Here is a 27,669-nt window from a genome sequence, read left to right as displayed (position 1 = left end):
GTGCGGTGGCCTCCAGTAAATCCCATGCCAGGCTGGTGCGGCAGTGGTGCTCTGGGGTTGTTGGTGGTTCTGCTGGTATTTTGCGACAGGTTCGGCTGTGGTGCGGAAGGGCTCCATTGGCATTTTGTGACAGGTGTGGTGGTGCTCTGCGGTTCGGCGGGGCTCCGCCAGCATTATGCGGCAGTGACGCTCTGTGGTGCGGCAGGGCTCCACCGGCATTTGGTAAAAGCCTGGAGGCCCCCGCAGATCCATTGCTGCGTTGCGGTGGCCTCCGGGAAAATGGCTGCAGGAGGCGGCGCATGCTCAGATTGAGATCTCATTGCCGAGATCTCAATCTACTGCGATGCGGTGGTCTCCGAGAAAATGGCCGCCGGGGGCGGCGCATGCTCAGATTGAGATCTCAGTGCAGAGATCTGAATTTGAACATGCGCCGCCCCGGCGGCCATTTTCCCGGAGGCCATCGCTTTGCAACAATGTATCTGTGGGGACCTCCGGGCTTTCATCAAATTCTGGCGGAGCCCCCCCCCCCCGCACCACAGAGAATCACTGCTGCACCACAGAGCATCACCACTGCACCACAGAGCACCATCAAGGCACCATCCTGGGAAGGGAGGCTGCATCACCCTGCAGCGTTGGACCGGGACCGTCGCCACAGTATTATGTAAGTATATTCTGACTATAAGACGCACCCCCATTTTCCCCAAAAAATTTTAGGGAAAAAAGTGCATCTTATAGTCCAAAAAATACAGTATAGTGCATGAGATTCAATAGGATAAGAAATATTCCCTTGTTTAGTGGCTTTCTTGACGTGTTTTCATAAGGTACTCCTCATGTAGACACACGATGGCTTTTATATGCATATACAGTATATATAATCCGTCATGTGTCTACATGAGGAGTACCTTATTCAAACACATCAGGAAAGCCACTAAGCAAGCGAATATTTCTTATCCTATGGAATCTCTTATGCATTATAACAACACGCATGTGATTTTGTTTCTTGGAATGCACAGCAGTATGTGATGTCCAAAATGTAGGTGAACCAATAAGAAACTGTAGGGTCTCAGAGTATGGCTTAGTACGCTATTAATAAAACATCAATGTCTCCAGTTTAACAGGAACTGATATAGAAATAGTTGATAGACCTCCATGAGGTGGGGATTGGAAATAAGTTATTTTGGCACATTAAGCACTCTGGATCCTGATCCTTGGCACTCTGGTCCCCAACAGTTGAAATTATAGAACTGCTCTCAATGTATCTAAATTAGTGTTTTAAAAACCGCTTTAAAGGGTACTCCCTGAATCGGAATTTATTGTCGGTGAGACAACAATTTCTGGCAGTTCTATGAATAATGAATGAAATGGAGATTGACCAAGAGCTCAGTTTCCATGATCCAGAGTCCAGTTCTTGGGACTGCTAGGCAATCAGTGACAATATCTGGAGATAACCCTTTAATTTTCCATTATTATGTAGGTTGAATCTATTGACTATAATATATTTTTTTAGAAAAAATGTGAGGCTTATGGGGGAGCTGCAGTGTCTCGAATATTTCCTTTGTCCATTTGCACCACTTTTATAGGTTAATATAAAAAAGAAGATAATGTTTTCATCCAGTGAGTGCCATCTATTTCTTCAATTGCTCGTCTTTAAGTTACTTCTTTGACACTTTCTGTCTTTCATAAAACCATACTGGCTGTTGCTTATAATATGTTATATACAGTACATAATATATTATGGCGTACCGGAAGGTCATCTGGAGCTTCTCTTTTGATCTCTTGTAGTGCAAGATAGGCTGCCTCATTTTCGGCTTGTTTTATACTACTTTTTGCACTTGATGGGGTAAATTGTCTATCTCCAAATATGACCCTGTAGATAAACCTAAAAGGCAATAAATATATAAATAGCAATAAATATATATATTTTTACTTAAAATATACAGTACATGTGTGTATGGTGTTGAAATTCCAACACCAAGAAGGAAAAGTTGTGGAATAATGAGGCACTGCAGGCCGTGGTAACATGATTAGGCCATGCAGGCTGCTCACAGTAGTGACAGTAACATGTACCTTCAGTTGTTGAAAAATGGCTCATGGGACACTTTCACATTCCCTGGTGAAGACCTCTTCACAGCAATGCAACTAAAGCAAAAGTGGGACTCATCGCTGAAGGGGATAAACCTCCATTCAAGCTGGGAACATTATGGTTTGATGTTTTTCAGCATACGGCACTGGCAATTGTCATATAAATAAAGGAAGAATGAATGGACAAATGTATAGAGACATTCTTGATAAAAATCTGCTTCAATCTAACAGGATGATGAAGATGAAACAAGGGTAGACCTTTCAGCAAGACAATGAAACACAGCCAAGGAAACTCAGTTGGTTTCAGAGAAGAAAATAAAGCTGCTAGAATGGCCCAGCCAATCACCAGACCTGAATCCATGAGAAAATTTATAGAAGGAACTAAAGCTCTGACTTCATAGAAGAAGCAACCAGAGCCTTCAGGATTTGAAGAGTGTTTATGTGGAAGAATGGGCCAAAATCACACCTGAGCATTTCTCTATACTGAAAGGCATCTTGAAGCAGTCATCACCAACAAAGGGCTTCTGTACAAAGTATTAATTAAATTTCAGTAAGCGTGATCAATTCTTTTTCACTGTGTCATTTCTTAGTATACATACCGTATTTTTCGGACTTTAAGACGCACTCCAAATTTTCAGAAGGAAAATAGGGAAAAGAAATAATGTGTCAAATGGAGGTCCGTCTTACAGTCTGAATTCAGCTTACCAGGGAAGTATCGGCACAGGTGGAGGAGTGGTCACAGGGGAGCGTATTCACAGGGGTTGATGGGTGGTCCAGTCTGGTGCGTTGGCCTCCAGGAAATCCCATCACAGGCTATTGCGGAGGTGGTGCTCTGGGGTTCCTGGGGATTCCGCCGGTATTTTGCGACAGGTTTGGCGATGCTGTGGCGGGGCTCCACCAGCATTTTGCGACAGGTGGGGTGGTGGTGCGGCGGGGCTCTGCCGGCATTTTGCGACAGGTGCGGTGGTAGTGCTCTGTGGTGTGGTGGGGCTCCGCTGGCATTTTGTGAAAGCCCTTAGGCCACCGCAGATCCATTGCGATCCAGATCCATTCCGATGCGGTGGCCACCGGGAACATGGCTGCAGGGGGCGGCGCATGCTCAGATTGAGATCTCGGCAACGAGATCTCGTCCTGAGATCTCAATCTTGGTGATGCGGTGGCCCCCGGGAAAATGGTTGCTGGGGCCGGTGCATGCTGAGATTCAGATCTCGGCAATGGTGCCGAGATCTCAATCTGAGCATGAGCCTCCCCCGGAGGCCATTTTCCCGCATCAGAATCGCAGCAATGGATCTGTGGGGGCCTCCGGGCTTTTACAAAATGCCGGTGGAGCCCCCCCCCCACACCACAGAGCACCACTGCCGCACCACAGAGCAAGACCATCGCACCAGTCTGGGAAGGGAGGCTGCAGCGTCGGACTGGGACCGCCACCACAGTATTTTGTAAGTATATTCCAACTATAAGATGCACCCCCATTTTCCCCCAAAATTTTATGGGAAAAAGTGCGTCTTATAGTCCGAAAAAATGCGGTAATTTATGGACCTCTATGGTTTGATTTCTTTGACTTGGGTGGGTTGTTACAGACATCTGATGAGAATTTCATGTCAATAACATCTTTACAAATACTGTATATTTACTTTGAAAATTGGTGACGTGTTCCATACTTATTTCTCCCTCTGTATATCTAGATATACTCCTCAGCATTGGAATCACAGCACAAAAAAAGGTAAAGTAGTCTATGGAACTCACAGAATGGATGGACATTTTAATAATATGTATGGAGAGAGGCTGTGTTCACTGGATGGGCCCTGGCCGGGATATGTATAACTCATACGTACCCGCCTGTCCCAGCAAATCCCAGCAGTGCACAGTGATGACAATTTAGACTGGACAACCCCTTTATAGGGTTTATCCAGGATGTTTATTTTTTAAGCCCATACTTAAAAAACAAACAAACAGGTAGTTACTAAATACGTGCCTGTTCTACTATGTATTTATCACGATTGGGCTGGCGAGTAAACTGGGACCAGGGGCACCTTTCCTGGCCCTGACCCTAGGGGGCACCCTAACTCGCCCTGTTCCCCGGGATACCTCCGATGGCGAGGATGCCGGGGCCTCCAACCTAGCCCTGTCTCCTAACTTTAGCCCTGCGTCTGTCCCCTTTCCCCTCCCGGGGAAGAGAGGCGCTACCGTGTACCAAAGCACACCAACCCGACAGACAGGGGAACGAGACAAGGGTAAAAGAAAATTCCACTCACAAATAATACTCTCACAAGCAACAGACGTATACACCAGGGTGTGAAGGACGGGGGAAGAAAACAAAGCAGGAATGGATGAGGAATCTCCAAGCGTACAAACCAAGCAACCGTCGCACAATAAACTCCTCCAGCACTCCAAACACCAGCTCCTCTCTCTCTCCAGATCCTTTTAGCAAATGCGCTTAGCCAATGATCTGGCCTGCAGACCTAGTTTTTATAGGAGAGAGGAGTGGTTAACCAAGCACAGCTGAAATCAGGGATTTCCACATGGCCAATTAACCCCTGTCCTGCTGAAAGAAAACAAACACCCTTAATACACCGGAGAAGTGCTTCTTCTCAGCGGCAAAGCTGGAGCCATCAGACGCTGCGGTCTTCTGGCTCTGTTCTGTCGTGATAACCCAGTGACAGTATTGGCATAAGCAGTCATTACGTGCTCCTGCCAGTGATTCAGCTTCTTTATATCAACAGAATAGCTCTTCTTCTTCTGGACTGCTCTGTTGATGTGGCTTGAATGCCGGAGTCATACTGATTGACAGCCAGCTCTCACAGTTAAGCATTAGCATGATGTCAGCAGTCACAACCCTTCAACAGAGCAGAGTGGAAAAGAAGTAACTGCCCTGTTGATGTGACAGCGGAAGGGGAAGCTGCTGAATCACCGGCAGAAGCAGTCTGTGACCGCTCTGTGCTGGTAGAAATCGGCACCAGGCACAACAGTTAGTTTTTAGGCCCATATTACAAAAATATTCTTGGATAAACCCTTTAAGGAAATCCGCCCAATGTATACCTTTCACACATTACCTTTCCATGAAGTCTAAATTGTTCAATTCAATTGTACACATTAAAAGGGTTGTCTGAAAAAAAGATCATTGGCCTTGGCCACATATGTCAAACTCTGGCCCGAGGGTGTGTATATTTGGCCTACGAAGTCGAGCGGGTCAAAACCAATGAATGAGGAAGGAGAGTCAGCAGAGGCTACCAAGATGTGAAGAGCATCTGAAGACACCATGAAGAGACCGAAACAGATAGGGGAATGAGCAAAGGTGAGTATTTATTTATTTTTGAAGTGGGGCCTATTATACTATATGGAGCCGCATGTGGGCCCATTATACTGTATGGAGTAATATGTGGAGCACATAATACTGTATGGAGCACTATGTGGATACATTATACTGTAGGGATTAATATGTGGGGCACAATATACTGTACGGAGCACTATGTGGATCCATTATACTGTATGGAGAAATTTGTGGGGTGAATAATACTGTATGGAGCATTATGTGGGTCCATTATACTGTAAGGATTAATATGTGGGGCACATACTGTATGGAGCACTATATGAAGCCATTATACTGTATAGAGCACTATGTTTATTTTTTATTTATTTTATTTAATTACTTATATGGCACTATTAATTCCACAGCGCTTTACAGAAATTATCGACACTATCTCTATTGGGTCTTTCAATCTAGATTCCCTATCAGAATGTCTTTGGACTGAGGGAAGAAACCAGAGAACCCGGAGGAAACTCACACAAATGCAGGGAGAACATACAAACTCCTTGCAGATGGCCCTTGCACATGTTCGTCTTGCAAGGACCGGTGACGTCACCACCCACAATACACGCCCCCCGCTAGTCACCACACTACTGTCCGGCGGCGCCATCGGCCGTGGCTGTCTGCCGCTCAGGGGGACGCGCTCCCTTGCGGGGAGCTGTTTCTTTTGCAAACGGGAGGACGCTCCCTGGATTTGCTTTAGTTTAGAGGCCTTTTTCTTTTTAACATTTATGATTTCAAGAGTATTATGATTACCAACAGCCAGTCTCTGTAACAGTGAGTAACGTCTTTCCTTTCAAGTTTCACTGTTACTTTCAGTTTGTTTGTAAATTTATTACACAGTGTTTAAGCGCGGCCACTTTTAGTTTAGTTTCAGTTGTGTTTTTTCAGTGGCAGACAGCACACTTAATCTGCCAGGTGTGCCAGCAGCTTTTCTATTGCCTGTGTATTTGTAGCGCCGGTGTGTGTTTGTTTCTTTTCCTTGCAGATGTTGTTTTTGGTGTGATTTGAACCCAGGACCCCAGCACTGCAAGGCAGCAATGCTAACTACTGAACCACTATATGAGGGAGCACTATATGGGACACATTTTACTGTATGGAGCATTATGTGGGTCCATTATATTGTAGGAAGCACTATGTTCTGCTCTTTATACTGTATAGAGCACTATGTGGGGCCATTATACTGTATGGAGCACTATGTGGGGCCATTATACTGTATGAAGCACTATGTGGGGCCATTATACTGTATGGAGCACTATGTGGGGCCTTTATACTGTATGAAGCACTATATGGGGCCTTTATACTGTATGAAGCACTATGTGGGGCCATTATACTGTATGAAGCACTATATGGGGCCATTATACTGTATGGAGCACTATGTGAGGCCATTACACTGTATGAAGCACTATATGGGACCCACTGTACTGTATGGAGCATTATGTGGATACATTATATTGTAAGGAGCACTATGTGGGGCTATTATACTGTATGGAACACTATGTGGGTCCATTATACTGTATGTAAGGCAATGCAGGGCCCTGTAATACTGTATGGAGGACTATGTAGGACTCACTATACAGTATGGAGCACTTTTCTGGCCATTATACTGTATGTAGGGCTGTGTGGGGATTACAGGTAGAGAATCATACTGTGATGGGGTTACCATTCTTTGTCGCTGTGGTTGAGGGAGGGGGGAGGTACAGTAGGGTCATCATACTGTGTGTGCGAAGGGTATTGTGGAGGAATTCACTGTGGGGGTATCATACTGTGTTTGGGGGCACATTTTTTGCATCATACTTTATTATCTGTATTTACGTGTTGTTATCCTTTGTTACTACACATTTAAATTAGGCTATTGGGCCATATGCTTTTTACATAACATATTATTCAAATATATTATTCTAAGATCTATTCATTAAAATTTTCTTTGTTTGTGGGACTACCTCTAAGTTCATCGTTATATTTGATAATAATGAAAAACTTAAATTGTAGACATTTTTTAAATAAATTTCAAGGTTGACCCGTGACTTTGTCTAAGCTTTTAATTTTGGCCCTCTGTGTATTTGAGTTTGACATCCCTGGACTAGGCTGCGCATGAGCCATCAAACTGTGAACAGTAAAGGGATCCCCAACTATCAGCAGAATGAAAGGAGACAGCACTGACTGACGCAGTATAATGGCTCATGCAGACATCCATGCAAATCTGTTTGAGCACAGACCGCTAATGCACAAACTTGCAGAGAGTAGAAATATATGCAGATGTGACGCTCGGGTCAGGAGCGCCGTGGCCAGTCTGTGCATTGCGGTGTAAGATCCACGGATGTCTCCATGGACCCTAAGGTCTCATGTAGATTTTTTTATTTTTTTTTTCTCTTTTCCCTTTTTTTTCTATTTCTGCAGCACACAGATGACATCAGTGTACCAACTGTGATTAATTTTGCAAAGGATATGCAAAGCTTTGTAGCTTGTTTTTTTCACCAATGAAAAATTGATGAACTACTGAAGGTGAAAACAGACACACTGACTAAACACTGATGAAAATCGGGTCCAAAATAATGATGAACAACGGTCCGTGTTTTAATGTATATGAAGAATCAACAATGTCAGAATGAAGCCTAAAGCTGGATACTCTACTTACTCAGGATTATGTGACGGTCCTGCATGAGACACTCGATCAAAATTAAAAGCTTGTTTTTTCTTCTGGGAGTATTTATGAAGCAGTGCAATGTAATTTTTAGGATTCTGCACAAAAAAAAGGCACATTGCTATTAAACTTACAGAGAAAATAGTTTCTAATATAATTATCTTATATTCTGCCATAGAACTGTACAACAGTTTTAGTACATCACTTGAAGAGCTTATTATCTAGGTGGGGGTGGTCCATGGGTGTAAACCTCAAGTATCCTTCACGTGACCAGTTACAGAATAAGGTTTTATGAATAGCTTTAAAAATGTTTTGTGTCAACAGTGTAGAACGCAGGTTTTTATATCCTGGGTACAGTTGTTTTATTCTTCTCCAACAGTTAAAGTTAAGGCAAATTGTACATTATCTGAATGCTTTAAAGAGTACAGAGGTACAAGGCAGGGGTGCCCTATGTCACTGCTATGGTTTGCCATTGCCATTGAACCTTTGGCAGCGGTGATAAGGAACTATATGTGGATGGTGTCTGACTTTTTCTTCGGGACTGTGATGGATCACTGTTTAAAGGGAATCTGTCACCTGATTTTCGGCTTATCAGATAAAAGTATCATTGTATTGAGTGTTTTCTATACATTTCCCACATAGTTTTGAATTCCCCTGACTCTCCATGTATCACCCAAAAAATACCTTTTTTCTTTCACCTGCGCTGGAAGTACTATGGAAGTAGTTCACATGCGCTGGAAGTACTATGTCCCGGAAGTATTTCGCTGCCATTTCTGTGTTCCGGGACATAGTTCACCGGCGCATGCGCAATAATGCTTTTCGGCTTTGCCCGCAGTTGGGCAAAGCATACTGCGCACGCGCGAGTAAAGATTGCAATGCGCACGCGCAAAATATGGACAAGAACTACGGAAATTACCTGAAATTTTGAACACCCATCGGACCGGACCCAACTTATTTACATACAGTGCGGGTGAAAGAAAAAAGGTATTTTTGGGTGATACATGGGGAGTCAGGGGAATTCAAAACTAGGTGGGAAATTTATAGTAAACACTCAATACAATTATATTTTTATCTAATAAGCCAAAAATGAGGTGACAGATTCCTGAGGTGACAGATTCCCTTTAATGTTATGGATATCCTTAAAATGTTGGGAGTTTATCCGGTCTTAATATCAATTGGGGAAAATCTAAAGTTGTGTGATTGGAAACAAGTGAAGGTGTGTGAGGTGAAACACCTGACTAGTAAAGAGAAATGTTTTGAGAGAATGCAGAAGTGTAAGACCAAGACAGCAGTGTCGCTTCAGCCATGAGGCTTGATGAATATCTCGCCTCAGGCAGCAACTTGACGTGTCACTCAGGATGCAGCATTTTTCCACCCCATAGGAATGAGATACAGTTGAGGTGGGACTGCATGTGGAGGGTGGATAGTGGACAGTGTGAGGGTACAGTATGGAGAGGGGGCACTGTGGTGGATACAATGTCAGGCACAATATGGAGATGGGGCATTGTAGGGGGGACAGTGTGGAGATAAAAACAGTGAACGGGGGCAGAGCATGGAAAGGCAACAGCGGTTTAACAGTATGGAGAGGGGGGATGTACAGTAGGAGAAGTACAGTGTGGAGAGATAGTATGAAGCACAGTGTGAAGAGGGGGCGGCGTGGAAGTGCAGTGTAGACATACGGACAGTGTGAGAGGAAAGAGGATAGGGGAAAACATAAAGTAAGGACATTGTAGATGACAATTCATAAGGGGTCAGTGAGATGATTTTAGTTAATAAGGGGCTTAGTCTGGTGGTTATAGTTCATAATGGAGTAAGATGTGGAGTTTATACAGTAGTTCAGAAGGGAGGACTGTGTCTGTGTGGCATTTATAATTCATAAGCAAGGATTGTGCTGCAGGTGTAGTTCATAAGGGAAGTGTGTGTCAGTTACAGTGCATAAAGGAAGACTGTGTGGAGGTTATAGCTCATAAGAGAAGACAGTGTGTCAGTTATAGTTCATAAGGGAGGACTTGTATGGGCTTTTAGTTCATGAAGGCAAAAAAAAAAAAATACAGGCAATATTTTACAGGAGAGGACCGTGTGTAAACAATGTATCAAAGGAGGGATAATGTGTATTATTCAACTTAAAAGTGGCTTTAAACATTAAGCTTTTTTTGCCTCTGAAGGGACAAAAAAAATGTGTTTTAATACAAAAGTATATTAAAAAAGATAGCATGCAGTAAAAAGACAAAGTGCAGTAATTAGGCTAATATAATTGGGACTGGTCAACAAAACAAAGCTCCAAGGCTTTCCACGAATATTCTTTTTTTGTGTATACATTCTGCATTTCAACCATGTATTGTCGATATGTGTACAATCATTAAATAGAATATTATGCAATGTGAATGACAGAAAGGAAAACTCACTTTATTTCCAACAGCTTGCAAAGCTTTTTTGGCTGCTTGGTTCTCTGCTAATTTCTTAGTTTTGCCTTCAGCTTCTCCAACCATTTGGCCATCAATTGAAACTTGACAAACAAAACTTGAAAAGAAAAAGAGATACGTTACAATCTGACATCACGACACATCTTTACACAGGCTGTGCAGTTATTTTCCAACATAAGCTACAGATGGATTTTTTTGATGTATGCAGTAGTATACAGTTGTAGCCAAAAGTATTGATACCCCTGCAATTTTGTCAGATAATACTCAGTTTCTTCCTGAAAATGATTGCAATCACAAATTCTTTGGTATTATTATCTTCATTTAATTTGTCTTAAATGAAAAAACACAAAAGAGAATGAAGCAAAAAGCAAAACATTGATCATTTCACACAAAACTCCAAAAATGGGCCAGACAAAAGTACTGGCACCCTCAGCCTAATACTTGGTTGCACAACCTTTAGCCAAAATAACTGCGACCCACCGCTTCCGGTAACCATCAATGAGTTTCTTACAATGCTCTGCTGGAATTTTAGACCATTCTTCTTTGGCAAACTGCTCCAGGTCCCTGATATTAGAAGGGTGCCTTCTCCAAACTGCCAATTTAGATCTCTCCACAGGTGTTCTATGGGATTCAGGTCTGGACTCATTGCTGGCCACCTTAGAAGTCTCCAGTGCTTTCTCTCAAACCATTTTCTAGTGCTTTTTGAAGTGTGTTTTGGGTCATTGTCCTGCTGGAAGACCCATGACCTCTGAGGGAGACCCAGCCTTCTCAGACTGGGCCCTACATTATGCTGCAAAATTTGTTGGTAGTCTTCAGACTTCATAATGCCATGCACACGGTGAAGCAGTCCAGTGCCAGAGGCAGCAAAGCAACCCCAAAACATCAGGGAACCTCCGCCATGTTTGACTGTAGGGACCGTGTTTTTTTCTTTGAATGCCTCTTTTTTTCTCCTGTAAACTCTATGTTGATGCCTTTGCCCAAAAAGCTCTACTTTTGTCTCATCTGACCAGAGAACATTCTTCCAAAACATTTTAGTTTTTTTCAGGTAAGTTTTGGCAAACTCCAGCCTGGCTTTTTTATGTCTCGGGGTAAGAAGTGGGGTCTTCCTGGGTCTCCTACCATACAGTCCCTTTTCATTCAAACGCCGACGGATAGTACGGGTTGACACTGTTGTACCCTCGGAGTGCAGAGCAGCTTGAACTTGTTTGGATGTTAGTCGAGGTTCTTTATCCAACCTCCGCACAATCTTGCGTTGAAATCTCTTGTCAATTTTTCTTTTCCGTCCACATCTAGGGAGGTTAGCCACAGTGCCATGGGCTTTAAACTTCTTGATGACACTGCGCACGGTAGACACAGGAACATTCAGGTCTTTGGAGATGGACTTGTAGCCTTGAGATTGCTCATGCTTCCTCACAATTTGGTTTCTCAAGTCCTCAGACAGTTCTTTGGTCTTCTTTCTTTTCTCCATGCTCAATGTGGTACACACAAGGACACAGGACAGAGGTTGAGTCAACTTTAATCCATGTCAACTGGCTGCAAGTGTGATTTAGTTATTGCCAACACCTGTTAGGTGCCACAGGTAAGTTACAGGTGCCGTTAATTACACAAATTAGAGAAGCATCACATGAGTTTTAGAACAGTGCCAATACTTTTGTCCACCCTCTTTTTTATGTTTGGTGTGGAATTATATCCAATTTGGCTTTAGGACAATTCTTTTTGTGTTTTTTCATTTAAGACAAATTAAATGAAGATAATAATAACAAAGAATTTGTGTTTGCAATAATTTTCAGGCCATTATTACTGGAAGGTGCACAGGATGGGGGACATTATTACTGGAATGGACCCAGTATGGAGGATATGAGATCAGGAAAGGGTAAAGGATGGGGGGCATTATTACATGATGGGGGGGCATCATATATGTCTTTATAGGATTTAGAATGCTACAATGGCTAATACATCTGACCAACATGTAGGTGGGAGCCCAAATTGTGCACTGGGACCATCGGAATCTAGTTACACCTTTGCTTGATAGGTATGCAATTGTGCAATATTCCTTCCTTTTTTGGATGATGGATTGAACAGTGCCCTGTGAGATCTTAGGAGCTCTATTTTTTTTTATAAATTTTTCTTTGTTTTGTTTTTTATGATGCTGTTTGTTCCCTAATCTTCTCAAACAAACCTCTGAGGCCTTCACAGAACATCAGTTGTTATACTGAGAATGATTTACTTACAGGTGGACTCAATTTACTAATTATGTGACTTCTGGAGGCAAGTTGTCACTCAGGATTTTATTTAGAGCTAACAGGTGGCTGAATATAAATGCATGTCATCATTTTCAGAGTTATATTTTTTAAATAATTAGAAAATCAGGCATAATTTCCTTTATACTTCATAAATACTTGCCACTTTGTGTTGGCATATCACATAAAATCCCAGTAAAATACAATTAAGTTTGTGGTCATATCATGAAAAAATGTGAAAAAGTTCATGGGGCATGAATCCTTTATTGAAGTGGACATTCCACCATGGGCGTAGCTAAAGAGGGTGCAGAAATTGCAGCTCTGCATTTCACTATGCTGGATACTTGTTACTATCTTTCCTGTCTGATATGACCTTTTGACTTTCTGCCCTATCCCCTTTTATTGGACCTAATTTCAACTTGGGTTGAATGATGCAGAGTTCACCCGTAATAACATTAAAACCACTCTCAGGTGGAGTGAACATTGGATGTTTCATCACAACGGTGTTTACAGCAAGTGAACAGGCAGTACCCAAATGTTTAAAGCAGGAAAACTAGGCAAGTGTAAGAATATGTGAAACTCTGATAAAGGAAAAGTTGATATGGCTAGTTGAATGGGTCAGAGTATCGCCAAATTGTCAGCTCTTGTGGGTGTTCACGATGTGCAGTGGTTAGTACTATTCAAAAGTAGTTCAAGGGATGACATACCAACAACAAGGTCATGTGTGCCCAAACCTCAGTGATGTAAGTGAGAAGCATACAAGACTATCTTGTCCAATCACGTAAAAGTGTTCCTGAAGCACAAATTGTTTTGTAATGGCTATAGAAGAAAGACGTCAGAACATGCATTGCATCACAGCTTGTGCATTAGGGCCTACAGGGCCAATATTAGAGGGGTTGTCCGGGACTATTTAATTTTTTTCTTTTGGGCCCAAGAACTTACAAGTAGGTAGTTGCTAGCTACCTGCCTTTTGTACTGATCTCTGCCTGTTCAGAGCAGTCACGGACTGCTCCTGCCAGCGATTATGCGGCCTTTGGTGACATGACATCACGTCGACAGAGCAGCTACTTCTCTTCTGCTCTGCTCTGTTGACGTGGCTTGACTGCCGATGTCATGTTGATCGAGAGTCAGTTCCTCGATGCATAACTGCAAAGACGTCGGCAATTACGCCCCGTCGACAGAGCAGCCCGGAAGAGGAATGTCACAATTCTTTCACAGTCTAGTGATTGGCAGCTCAGCCTGCCAATCTCAGGGATGGGATTGCTTAGCTGTCAATATTGTGACAGAAAGATCAGCCATACAAACTGAGTCTAGGGCATGCTGAGCTGTCAATGTTGGGAGTGACATTACAGTTGCACAATCAGGGCCAGGGAGTGCTAGGTTTCCTACAGGTACCTCCTATTCTGAGTGATTCCCTGGCTATTTAACTGGCTGTCTGCCTCGGATTACTGCCAGTTATAGCTTTAGCTCAGTGGCGCATGTTTATCTTGTTCTCCAGTGCTCTGTCTCTGATCTATAGCTGCCTGTCCTTGGACCTTGCCTCAGACCACCCGTTCGCCTAGTTCCTTTGTCTTGATCCACTCCTTTCCTTGAATTCTGACCTTGGAATGTAACCTGACTACTTTGCCTTACCCCTTTCGTGTATTATGAGCCCACAGACAACACAGATATACCATGAAATAATAACACTTGTAACTGAATTCTTACAAACTTACACACGATCATGTGGTGGTCCAGATTCTTCAATAATTTGAAACCTAGGTGTTGGCTTTTTATTTTTTGCACATAACTCCATTAGTGATCCTTTGTAGTTCTCCTCCATTGCCATGGTGGGAGTATGAGAAGGCTGTAAAAAGAAAACAATTGACAATCAGCATAAAATAAGAGCAGAATGAGCAGCAAAATTATTCAAACCACCATGTGTAACAATGCGCATAAGGGGGATCTCCCACTTCCAAACCTATCATCTATCCACGGGTCGCTTTTTTGAATGGATTAGTGCTGAAGCATACTCACTGCAGCTTCTTCCAAAGGAGATGGCAGAATACAACGTCTCATAGACTTTATGTGGTGATGAAGTGCGCATGCTTGACCTCAGCCCCATTCAAACAGGTGACACGATAATTCCGTCCTCTTGATTAGTGGGGGTAGTATGTATCAGAGGTAACCAGGGGCACCATGTATCAGGCGGCAATAGCTGTATGATTACAGCCAGGTATGGTGGACTGAGACACGCTGTGGCATTTTAGAGAAAAAAATAATTAAAAAGCCGCTGGGGACCAAGCTGCACTGCATACTAGTCAGACAGGCAGGTCCCCATTGGCTTCTCCTTGCTTGCTGTCCTGGATTGACAAGTATAACCCTACGTGCACATGGAGACAAATACCTGTCAATCAAGGGCAGCATGTGGGGAGAAGCCACTGGGGACCTGAATATCTGACTAGTCTCCTGCGTGGCTTTGTCCTGGGTTGCTCTTAGGGTGTGTGCACACGCTGCGGATTCTGCTGCGGATCCGCAGCGGATTTGGCCCTGCGGATTCGCAGCAGAATTAGCTGCGGTGTACAATACCATTATTCCCTATGGAAATTAAAAACCGCTGTGCAGACGCTGCGGAATTTTCCACGCGGATTTTGCTGCAGTTTCAAATCCGCAGAAAGAATTGCATGTCAATTCTTTCTGCGGATTCCACAGCGGTTTACCATCTCCTCCATTGTGGAGATGATAAACCGCAGGGCAAAACCGCAGGCTAATCCGCAGATAAACCGCAGGTCTTTTGACCTGCGGATTTATCTGCGGATTTTGCAAAATCCGCGCGGATGAATCCGCAGCACATTCCGCAGCGTGTGCACACACCCTTAAAGTATGTTCTTTGAAACGCAGTAGAGCTTCAGGGTCAAACATAGCTCACTTAGATCACACAACCACTGCCTGGTACATGCGGTCCATGGATCATCAGGTTCACTTCAGCTATTTGAATTTAGAGCCATTGGTGCCAGGCACATTGGTTTGGAATACGTGGAATGAAAGTCACTTTCTGCTTGGCCAGGATTTAGATTTATTTGTTGACATGACTTGTTTAAAAAGTCACATTTCTCACTTTAGTAGGTAGGAGGAGTAAAAATTATTAAAAGAAAAAAATAAAATTAAGAAATATGACTTAAAAAAACTGCAGATGATAAATATATTCAGCGGATGGTAAATTACTAGTAATGTGATTTGGTGACTTGAGGGGGAGGCAGTAGCTGGAGTGACCTGTGTCCAGTTGGTATGTAGTTACCTGTGATTTCCATCCAGTAATGGGCATGACTGATAAACTGGGACAGAATGAGGGTAAATAGGTAGCGATAGAGAAATACTCAATCTATCATTATTGGAATTATTAGCCAAGGAGGAATCACTTTTGCTAACATAGGCACATATGCTAGTGAGTGACCCTTATCACTAACATAAGAGCACGGTGCAGGGTGCGTATAGGACAGGGGCCGGGCTGAGGGTCTACATGGGGAGGTGTTTCTTCTTATCTTTTTATATTCCAATTCTCATAACCTCAAAACTACCAGAGCTGCTGCACCCCCGACCTTCTGTCTCTTCCCCACTATCCCGTAGAATGTAAGTCCGCAAGGACAGAGTGCTCTCCCCTCTGTACCAGTCTGTCATTGTAAATTTGTTTACTGTTAACGATATCTATAACTTTGTATGTAACCTCCCTTCTCATGTACAGCACCATGGAATTAATGGCGCTATATAAATAAATAATAATAATAATAATAATAATACTGTGCCAGTAGCTTGAGATCACTTGCGTGGGGGATCCATCAGTTTGACACTCACAAATCATACATTACAGTAATAAGTAAGGCCTCTTTCACACTTCAGTTGTTTGTCGTCAGTTGCAAACCGCGAAAGTGTGTAAAAACGGATCCGTTTCCCCTTTAGAATAAGTGTATGCGTTTTTTGGACGGATCGCTGCAGCTGCTAAGTGTGTGAAATTTAAAGGAACGGAGAGAGAGAGAGAGAGAGAGAACTTCGCCTCTGCCAGAGCGGCGTTTAGGGTTAAAATGCATCACAGGACAAATGTTCCAGGCATGCGCAGTTTAAAATAGCGGGACCGCCGCTGAGAAAAACGTTCCCTTGTCCGTCTACTCCAGACGGCGGACGCTACAATTCAAACGGATCCATCAAAAAACGGATGCAACGGACGACCATCAGTCATAATCCGCCGCTAATGCAAGTCTAAAGGAAAAAAAACGGATCCGCCAAAAAATAGGCGGATCCGTTTTCTTTTTATAAAACTGGCGGATTTTGACTGACGTCAAACAACTGAAGTGTGAAAGAGGCCTAATAGATTTGCATTCTTCCACCACGTTTTTCACCTTTGACATCTATGGTCTATCTACCTCTGGGCCCATCAGTGATTTAGAGACATGAGGGGAAGGCGGTAGCTAGAGGAGTAGGTAAGTGACCCGAGTCCATTTGGGGACCCTGTTTTCGAAGTTGTATGGCAGCCTCCTCTTTCAAAAATGCTTGTGTAATACGGCAATGGCTAACATTTGTACGTTGTATTACGGATGGGTTACACAATATCTGGTCATGATGGTTTAATATGGAAATAGTAAAAGCATTATAGGCCAAAGTCAGGTCTCACCTGTCTCCAATGCTCTCCGTAGACGCTCTACACAGGACAGTGTACAGGAGACAGGGATTTTATAGGGAGGGAGGCCACATCCCCTTGCACTCTTTCCTTGCCAGTTTTCTGAGCGTGAATCAGCATTCAGGGTATGGTGTTCAGTGCTCTAGGAGTTAATCCTCAGTATGACACCCATACATAGGGCGGTATTAGGACAACCCAGCCCCATAGTCATCTGTTCAGTGACGTCACTCTTTCTTACAAGCAGGATTCAGTTTCGTTTCTCCTATGCAGAATATAGAAAGAGCTAGAAGCAGATAATGAGTTTTAGTGAATAACATAGAAATGGGCAGGAATCAAAGAGGGAGACAACGACACCCTGATATATGGAAGAGCTATCCTAGCCTGACTGGTGGGAGCTTAGTCTTGTCACTGATGATTCCTTGATTCTTGAAGTGCAGATGCTGCAGCACCTCATGAATGGCTGGACTACTTCACTGCCTATCAGGGTTGTCCAGGAAGTTCCCGGACAGTCCAGAACAATAGAGGACTTTTTCCAGCGTCCTTTTCTGTAATTTGTTTTTTCTGGTGGTGCCATAGAACAGGTCACGGTGATTGTAATTATCATAAATCTACGGATCACAATAAATGATGGTATTGTGTTCATATCAGTACATTGAATTCTAGACCTAGATAACTTGGCATATGTTTCTGTCACTAAGGTTTTCAAATTCTTGGTTCTTCTTGATTTTAGGATTACTTGCGTAAAATAAAGGAAATTACAGGTTGGCAATGCTGTCATATCTGGAATGTGAAATCTCCAATCACAATGTAAAATATGATTAATTTCAGTGTCCTTATCAATAAAGCGTTGTAATAGTTTGGTTTCCAGTTTGGTGTCTAGCTCATTATAAAGTGTTCAGGGGCCCACAGAAATCATCGGTCCCATCTCACTCCCTGTCAAGAACCCAGCCAACTGTGCACTGCTCAAAAAAATAAAGGGAACACTTAAACAACAGAATATAACTCCAAGTAAATCAAACTTCTGTGAAATCAACCTTAGGAAGCAACACTGATTGACAATCAATTTCACATGCTGTTGTGCAAATGGAATAGACAGCAGATGGAAATTATTGCCAATTATCAAGACACCCTCAATAAAGGAGTGGTTCTGCAGGTGGGGACCACAGACCACATCTCAGTACCAATGCTTTCTGGCTGATGTTTTGGTCACTTTTGAATGTTGGTTGTGCTTTCACACTCGTGGTAGCATGAGATGGACTCTACAACCCACACAAGTTTCTCAGGTAGTGCAGCTCATCCAGGATGGCACATCAATGTGAGCTGTGGCAAGAAGACTTGCTGTGTCTGTCAGCATAGTGTCTAGAGGCTGGAGGGCGCTACCAGGAGACAGGCCAGTACACCAGGAGATGTGGAGGGGGCTGTAGGAGGGCATCAATCCAATAGCAGGACCGCTACCTCAGCCTTTGTGCAAGGATGAACAGGAGGAGCTCTGCCAGAGCCCTGCAAAATGACCTCCAGCAGGCCACAAATGTGCATATGTCTGTACAAACGGTTAGAAACCAACTCCATGAGGATGGTCTGAGTGCCCGACGTCCACGAGACCCCTTCATTCACTGCTTTCTGTAGAGAGCGGTTTTCAATCCCCATACAAATAAATGGGACCTCCTTCCGCCCCTCCATTGACAGCAGCAGGTAATGGAGCCCCATTCTGAAGACAGAAACAGGTCCCATTGCTAGGATCTGCATCTACTATACATTGATAGCATATCCTGTGAATATGCCATACAAGATAACTTGGGATCTCATCTACAATGTAACACAGAACACTGTGCTGGGACACATGCCAATAACTGGAAGATCTAAATGCTCATAATGAATTACATTTTAACTGGTAAATCAGTGCATCTACTTGTAGAAAAAGTCAAGTAGTGGGTCCTGGATTATAGATCATGCACTCATAATCTACTCTAAACATGCAAGTTCATCTACACTTTTCGTTTATTCACAGGGAGGAGGCATGCAAAGGTCCTGGACCTCACCACAGATATCTATTGGATTTGATTTGTATCAATAGATAGTGCAGGTTCTCCAAGGTCGTCACAAACTACCTGCAGGATGTAGAGCACTTGAGTGCAAAGTCCTATTTCTGGCAATTATGTGACTTGTATACTGTACTTTTAACCAGTTTCCCCCTCTTCAGACTCAATCTCTGTTTTCTTTAATCCAGTGGGTAGACACTAGCTGCTATTATGTCTTCCATACAGTGACATAGATTCCTACTCTTCTTTCTCTGTATCACTTGATACCATAGCAACAGCATGGAAGTCGTTATACAGCAGTACTGAGCTGTGTGGCTGTGACTGCACAACTGGAGTGAGCTAAAATAGTTTACTGCAGCCTCAGCTCCATCTGCCTAGTCTCTCAGTGCTCCTTACTACATCCTCCTAATAATTATAGGCACATGATTTGTTCACCTAACTGGTATTTAAGGAACAAAAATTGAAGTGACTAATAGCTCAATATTAAAACATAAGGTTTATTGATTTATAGATAAGAAAAACATTTAAAATTAAAGTATCAAAAAAAGAGGCAGAATTAAAGTCCACAATAAATAAATGTCAGTAAATTATGCAATGACTTCCCAAAATTTTTTTAAAAATAAATTTAAAGCAAATAATACCTAGAAAAGTGCTAATGCTTATATAAAAAAAGAACCAAAAATTGATTTAAAGTGCAAAAAGTGATATTACATAAATTCATAAAAAATAAATATGCAAAAAATAAATTAAGGGTATTGCTATTACATAGAGTGATCAGTAGATGGTGCTACTAAATAAAAATACAAAGATGTCTATGCATGAAAAAGGAAATCACTGTCAAACATTCATAGTGTAAGTCTAAGATCCTCTAGCTGCAAGGCTGTAACTATAGGATATCAATGTTTACATTAAATGCATTTCTATGTCCACCTAACAACCTAAACTGACAGGGATAAGTAAGCTTTATGCCATATATCAAAGTCACACAGCATATATATAAACATGGAAGACAATAATTTACCTCAGTGTCGCTGCTGTGTGTGTGTAGGTGCTTTTCAGACTCCAGCCTCCTAGCCCCGACGCATGCTTCTTCGGGGGGCGAAACGCGCACGTTGGGGGTAGGAGGCTAGAGTCTGAGAAGCACCTTCACACACACAGCAGCGACACTGAGGTAATTTATTGTCTTCCATGTTTATATATATGCTGTGTTGCTTTGTTGCTTCTTCAACACAAAGTGAAACTCATATATTATGTAGAGTCATTACACACAGAGTGATCTATTTCACGTGTTTATTTCTGTTATTGTTGATGATTATGGCTTAGGCTGGTTTCACACTTGCATTGAGGAGGGCTGCGGAGGGCAGCCTACTTCCTCCTTCCTTCCTCTGTGAAGCTCCGCCCACGCTCCGCCTACTTCCGCATGCGTACAGCGTTTCCCTGTGATTTGACGTGTGCGTCGACCGCACGGAAACGCAAAATTTTCAAGACAAGAGAGGAAGATCCAGAATTGATCATCTGGTGGACCCCCAGGGGAAACATATCAGAAACCCAATGGAGATTGTGAATGAGTTTGCTAGATATTATACTCAACTTTATAATTTAGGGGAAGATCCTGATATGCCCTAGCTCTCTCCAGTGGCGATTGATCAGTACTTGCAAAGCATTAACTTACCAAAGGTTTCCCAGGAACAATTGAATTTCCTTAATGCGCCCTTTACTAAAGAGGAAATTTGGACCACCATTAGGTCCACCAAAGGTCATAAGGCCCTGGGTCTGGATGGATTACCATATGAGTACTATGGTCAGTTCTAGAAGATTCTAACCCCCTTTCTTCTATGCTTGTATACATTATGGCGGGATAAGGAGTCTATATCTAAAACTAACTTAGGAGCTACGATCTCTACTCTGAGAAATCTCCGTGTCCTAGCAACTTTAGGCCTATTGTACTCCTAAATTGCGATGTAAAAATTTTCTCTAAAATATTAGCTTTAAGATTACATCACTGGCGCGTGGCGCACGACCTTCCCCGCTGGCGGCGGGAGGCACAGCACCGGAGGCAGGAGAGAAGTCCGGGGAGAAGGTACACGGGGGAGCCTCTCGGGGATCTGATGAGGCGACCGCGGGGGTATCACAGGAGATGAGGCACTCTCCCCTTGTTAAGACCGCTGAGCCCCTGGGGATCCATCTCTCACAGGGAGACCCCGCGGTCATACAGGCACAGCCAGGTGCCATTGAGACAGGAGAGGGCCCTGAAGTGGCTTCTGTGGAACTCCCCGCACTAGACATTACCAATCCCCCAGACATGGATATAGATGTTTCTATTAACCCCCCTAAGGATTCTGCAATACACAGGGAGATGGACCCCACACTAAGAGAACGAGCAGTTTACTCATCACCATCGCCCGTCTATCAGGTTGGACTGTTATCCAATACAACCTCACCGTCTGTCTGTCTAACAGGTGCATCTATGCTACAACATGGGATGCCAGCACCTATGTTTGCGGGGCACTCCTCAGTACCCATCGGAGTCGATTTCAATCTACTGTATAACAGGCTAAAGGACATTCCGACGAAACAAGATACGGAACAGTACATTGTCCGCTTGGAATCCTCCTATAAAGCTGAACTTTCCATACTCAGGGACGATATCCAGCAATGTGGTGAGAAAGTTGAATCTCACGACCAGCTCCTGACCTCCCTGAGTGATAGAATGGAGGCCCAGGAAAATATAACAGCAGCTCAAGCCAGACAAATACAGACCCTAGCGGAAATGCTGGATGATTCGGAGAATAGGGGGCGTAGGAACAACATAAGAATACGGGGATTGCCCGAGTCTGTACCTTCCCAGGACCTACATTCCACTTTGAGAGGCATCTTTAATTCAGTATTGGATAGGCCCCAAGACACCCCATTGGAGTTGGATCGCGCCCACAGAGCTCTGGGCCCGCGTCCTAGAGAGCAAGACCCACCAAGAGACGTGATATGCAGGGTGCATAAGTACCAACTTAAGGACGCGGTCATGGGAGCAGCTAAGAGGGCAAAATCCATAAGCCACTCGGACACTCGAATACAACTTCTACCGGATTTGTCCAGATGGACCTTGCAGAGGTGTAGAGCTCTCCGCCCCCTCCTAGAGGAGTTGCGGCGACACGATCTTTCCTACACATGGGGATTTCCGTTTTGTCTTCGAGTCCAGAGGAGCGGCAGAGTACACCGACTGAGCCACCCTGGGGGCATCCCGGCTTTTTCGGCCGCCTTGGATATACCTGAGGTGGATATTCCTGAATGGCCATCCCTACCATTGTTTTATAGGATGGAGGACCCTCGTGGAGATCCAGAGCCTCAACGTCAGCACAGACGAGGAAGAAGGCCCAATGGGCGTGGGTGCGCACATCTCAGAGAGGAAGAAGCAGTTTGATCATCCAGTATTGTTCGACTAAATTTTTCCTTTCTACCCGATCGGACATGGGTCTACATGGGTTTGGAGGGGAAGGGGAGATTCGGGGATCTTTGCTGAGAGTAATGCAGGTCTGAAATGTAAATATGTTTACAATACCGGATGATTCTCCTCCTCCAACCTTTCCCTATCCTTTGCCCCCCCCTCTCCTCTCTTCCCCTCCCTCCCCCCCCTTTTTTTTTTTTTTTTCTCTTCTTTTCTTCATAAAGTTCCTTTCTGTGGATTGAAGAGGGGTGCCCTAATTTAGAGGGTAGACCTATGCTCTAAAAGTTATGTTGTATTAGGATTACAAAGTCGAATGCCTGTATACATTAGTAGTTCGGTTGGGTTCTATTTTGCTTCTTTTTCTATTTGGATAACACAGATAGTAATTACAAAGTGGGATAGGTCATGGCTCATACACTCATAGTTACGAGGGGCTGTGTGGGGCCGGCTCTCCGCTTTAAAGGTTTGCAACTGATATAACATAATGGGATCGGACGCCGGAGGGGACGGCGTCTCCCACTCTTCTTTTGCCGTACTCTCACCCCCCGGAGGGCTGCTTGACCATTAAGGCACGCAGCATTTAGTAATAACCTCCACTAGGATCTAACGGTTTGTCGGAGTGGGTCTATCCACATCCGTATTGTTATAGTTTAATTTTTCTTACTACTGTTTCTTTAACCCTTACTCATTTTCTCTGCTTGTACTCACCTTTTCCTATTAGTTCCCTCTTCACCTCCTTATAGCGGGCACCGGACTCCGAGGCTGACCTACTTCTATTGGCGAAGTCTGCATTTTTGACTTCGGACTACAAACAGAATGACGGGTAAGAAGGCCATACAAAAGATTATATTAGGCTCATTGAATACCAGGGGTTTTAATATCCCGCAGAAACGGTCTCAAATATTATATGGTATGCACAAGAAAAGAGTAAATGTGCTGATTTTACAGGAGACACACTTTAAGAGTGGACATGTCCCTAATCTACATGATCGCCATTATACAACATGGTTCCATGGCACCAATCCTGACTCACGATCCCGAGGGGTGTCTATAGCACTTCATAAATCCCTCCAACATACAGTGTTGGATACGCTGGTCGACACGGAGGGCAGGTACGTGATCTTAAAAATTCAGATTTTTTCAACAACATACACTATAGCAGGATGGTATGCCCCCGGTCGGGACCAAATTCGAGCCACTAGATCCTTCTTAAAGACAATGGCTGACTTCGCTGAGGGGGTCGTCATAATAGGGGGAGACTTTAACATGACTCTTAACCCGACTTTAGATTCTTCAGCAGCGAGATCTCACATTTCTCTACGTCAGCTGTCCTCTTTGAAAAAAGACCTTCATAACTTACGTCTTACGGATGTCTGGAGACTTTTTAATCCCAACGGGAAAGACTATACGTACTTCTCCACACCACATAACTCATATAGCAGAATAGACTTTTTTCTCCTTAGTCATTGTGCATTGGCATGGGATCCGAAACCATCTATTGGAGGTTTCCTATGGTCGGATCATGCTCCGATCTTTCTAGATATTAGTCCTCCTGATTCAGTGACACGACAGTGGACGTGGAGACTGAACGATAACCTTTTAAAAGACCCTACCTGTGTGGCTGACATTAAGACCACCATAGCAGAATTCTTACAATTTCATAAACATGACACCACTGCCATGCCTATTAAATGGGAAACTCTTAAATGCATCCTTAGAGGGACTCTGATTAAACATGGCTCTCGCTTAAAACAAAGGAAAAGTAGGGAAATTATGGACCTTACAGAGAAAATTTCAACATTGGAGATGAAACACAAGAAGGATAGGGAGACAGAGACATTGTCTGAATTGATTAAGTGCAGAGACGATCTGAAATCCTTATTAAATGAGAAGTCCCGGCATCAAAGAAACCGATTTAGGAGTATATTATATGGGCAGGCTAATAAATGCGGACGCCTTCTAGCCAGATTTTTACACCCCCGTAATCAGACTACATATATTCCTTCTCTTCAGCGACGTCATGGCCAGACAACATCAAATCCAATGGAAATTCTAGATATAATGCGGCAATACTATCATACATTGTACAATATTAATAGTGATCGCTCCCCTCATTCGCCTCTAGACCCTCAACCACACATAGAATCATATATACATGACACTGCCCTTCCAGTGTTGACCACGGATTTGACGTCATCACTGGATACTGCTTTTACGACAGAGGAGATTGACGAGGTTATTCAAAATACCCCGGCAGGTAAAAGCCCAGGACCAGACGGCTTCTCCCCTTATTTTTATAAGATGTTTCGCGAACAAATTAAACCCATTATGACGCTAGTGTTTAATTCCATCGCGATCAGCTCCCCATTTGTTCCACAATCCTTAGAGGCCTTTATTACGGTGATACCGAAACCAGGGAAAGACCCAAAAATAGTGACCAACTACCGTCCAATATCTCTCATTAACGTAGACGTAAAGTTATATGCAAAAATTTTAGCTAATCGATTGGCCCCTCTTTTGCCTTCGGTGGTACACTCGGATCAGGTGGGGTTTATACGAGGAAGAGAGGCAAGGGATGGTATAGGTAAAACCCTTATTCTGACTGCTCATGCTAAAGCAAAACAGAAACCAATGGCTCTGCTGTCGATTGATGCAGAAAAGGCCTTTGACCGTGTACACTGGGGATTCATGTTTGCGGCCCTTCGACAAATGGGACTGGGTAATCGCTTCCTACAAAGGATTGCGGCTCTCTATTCCAACCCTTCGGCGAGGGTTAAATTCAAAGGGGCGATGTCGGATCCTATAACCGTTGGGAACGGAACCCGACAGGGGTGTCCTTTATCGCCCTTGTTATATGCAATAGTCATGGAACATCTTGCAGTGGCAATCAGGAAGAACCCCAGTGTGCACGGTTTATGGGTAGATCAGGTACATTATAAGGTCTCTCTTTATGCGGATGACCTCCTCCTATATATATCCCAGCCTCATATTACCCTCCCATCATTGATGGAGGAGTTCCAAAAATATGGAGCAGTCAGCAACTTTAAAATTAATTTCCAGAAAACCGAAGCCCTCAATATATCTCTGAGGCAGACAGAGCTTACAAGAATCATGGGAAACTTTCCCTTCAGATGGAGGTTTAAAGCTATTCAATACTTAGGAGTTCAAATCCCTACTGATATGAATGATCTGTACAAAATAAATTACCTGCCCCTCTTGGACTCTTAAAACGTTTAAGAGAGTACGGACGAAAAAAATATCTCGTGGTTTGGTAGGATGAACTCATTTAAGATGGATATTCTCCCCAGATTTTTATATTTGTTTCAGGCGGTTCCGATTACTCCACCGAAAACTTTCTTCCAGACCATCAGATCGGCATTGATCCGATTTATCTGGCAGACCTCCAAACCCCGACTAAAGTACTCTACCCTGACCGCCCCGAAGTTCAGGGGTGGCGCAGGCCTCCCTGACCTTGAGTTATACCATAGAGCATCTATACTGGCACGCTTATTTGATTGGCAATTTGGTCATCACTCCAAACAGTGGGTTCAACTAGAACAGACATCTTATAAGGTTCCATTGCGCCATCTCCCATGGATCCGACGCCATGACTTGGTCACAAATGATTCTGAGGGAAATACAGACGTTTTGACTCGTGAGGTTTTACAGTTATGGAATCGGGTTAAAACCAGAAAGAAACTGATCAGCACCCTAAACCCGCTGACTCCACTATTTGGTAACCCGGATTTTCCTCCAGGGTGTTGCAGAGACCAATTTCTGGGGTGGCATAGAAGGTCTGACTTGCGTTTGGGACATGTGTTGAAAGAAGGGAGGGCTCCATCTTGGGAAAGCCTAAGGGAAGGGTCCTCCTCGGGAGCAATCTCCTGGTTGGAATATAATCAGTTGAGATCTTTTATTCGGGGACATTTGGGCGACCGTTCTTCTCACCCACCCATGACACGATTTGAAAACTTATTATCACAACAAGATCCTCCTTCTCACCTGATCTCTCTTTTATATAAGATACTTCACTTAGACGATCCGGATGCGGCTCCAATTTACATCCGAGCATGGGAGGAGGAGATGGGACATAAATTTACATCTGAGGACCTTGATAAAGCTTACTTTTTCACACATAAAATGTCTCCGGCCGGGGGCGCACAGGAGAAAAATTTCAAGATACTGTCCAGATGGTACCTGTCCCCCGTCAGGCTAAAGTCAATTTATCCGTCAGTTGACGACACCTGTTGGCGATGTAAGACGGAAAGAGGCACGCTTTTCCATATCTGGTGGCAGTGTCCTGCTATACAACCCTTCTGGGTAGAGGTTTTTGGAGCGTATCAAAAGATTTCTGGAACACATGTTCCACCCTCCCCGCAAATTGCCCTCTTGTCAATCCTCCCAGGCCCCATATCCACTCAGAAAAGAAGCCTTCTCAGATTTTGCATTTCTGCGGCGCGCATGGTCATTCCACGCCATTGGCACACAACAACACCGACCATGGCAGAATGGGTGACAGAATTTGCAGATATATTCCGTATGGAGGAATTAATGGCCGAAATGGAGGGAGACAATACCCGCCTGATTCGTGTGTGGCAGCCTTGGATACTATTCAAGGAAACCCCCGAATTACCTCGCTTGGTCGAGGGAGCAAATTAAAGGTCGGCACGGAGGCCCGAGGCCCGCTTACTTCACTTCACCTCCCTTTCTCCCTTTTCTTTCCTCCCCCCTTCACGCTCTCTTTGAGTTTCTTATTTTCTTTTCTTAGATTCTTTTTATTGTTTATTGACGTACACCTCCACTGGTTACATGGAGACTTTGTTAAGCACGCCCGCAGTTAC

At 43.7% G+C, this 27,669-nt stretch overlaps 1 protein-coding gene across 3 annotated transcripts in view; it reads right to left on the bottom strand.

Annotated features, from left to right (window-relative positions):
* LOC141063506 (interferon-induced, double-stranded RNA-activated protein kinase-like) overlaps positions 1-17,471 on the bottom strand; it is a 125,360-nt gene extending 107,889 nt beyond the window's left edge. For all 3 annotated transcript variants that reach the window (XR_012224890.1, XM_073557586.1, XM_073557587.1), the window contains exons 1-5: positions 17,342-17,471; positions 14,412-14,542; positions 10,439-10,553; positions 8,028-8,131; positions 1,744-1,879 (exon numbers count right to left, since the gene is read on the bottom strand). Coding sequence is in view for 2 of the 3 variants with exons in the window: in XM_073557586.1 (XP_073413687.1) it covers positions 1,744-1,879; positions 8,028-8,131; positions 10,439-10,553; positions 14,412-14,524 (468 nt within the window). In the remaining variant the exon portion in view is untranslated. The remainder of the gene's footprint in view (positions 1-1,743; positions 1,880-8,027; positions 8,132-10,438; positions 10,554-14,411; positions 14,543-17,341) is intronic.
* Positions 17,472-27,669: the final 10,198 nt, after the last annotated feature.

The sequence above is a fragment of the Dendrobates tinctorius genome, unplaced genomic scaffold (assembly GCF_039654945.1).
Source record: "Dendrobates tinctorius isolate UK_male_01 unplaced genomic scaffold, ASM3965494v1 ptg000250l, whole genome shotgun sequence".
Taxonomy (NCBI): domain Eukaryota; kingdom Metazoa; phylum Chordata; class Amphibia; order Anura; family Dendrobatidae; genus Dendrobates; species Dendrobates tinctorius.
This window is presented reverse-complemented; position numbering and strand designations above follow the sequence as displayed.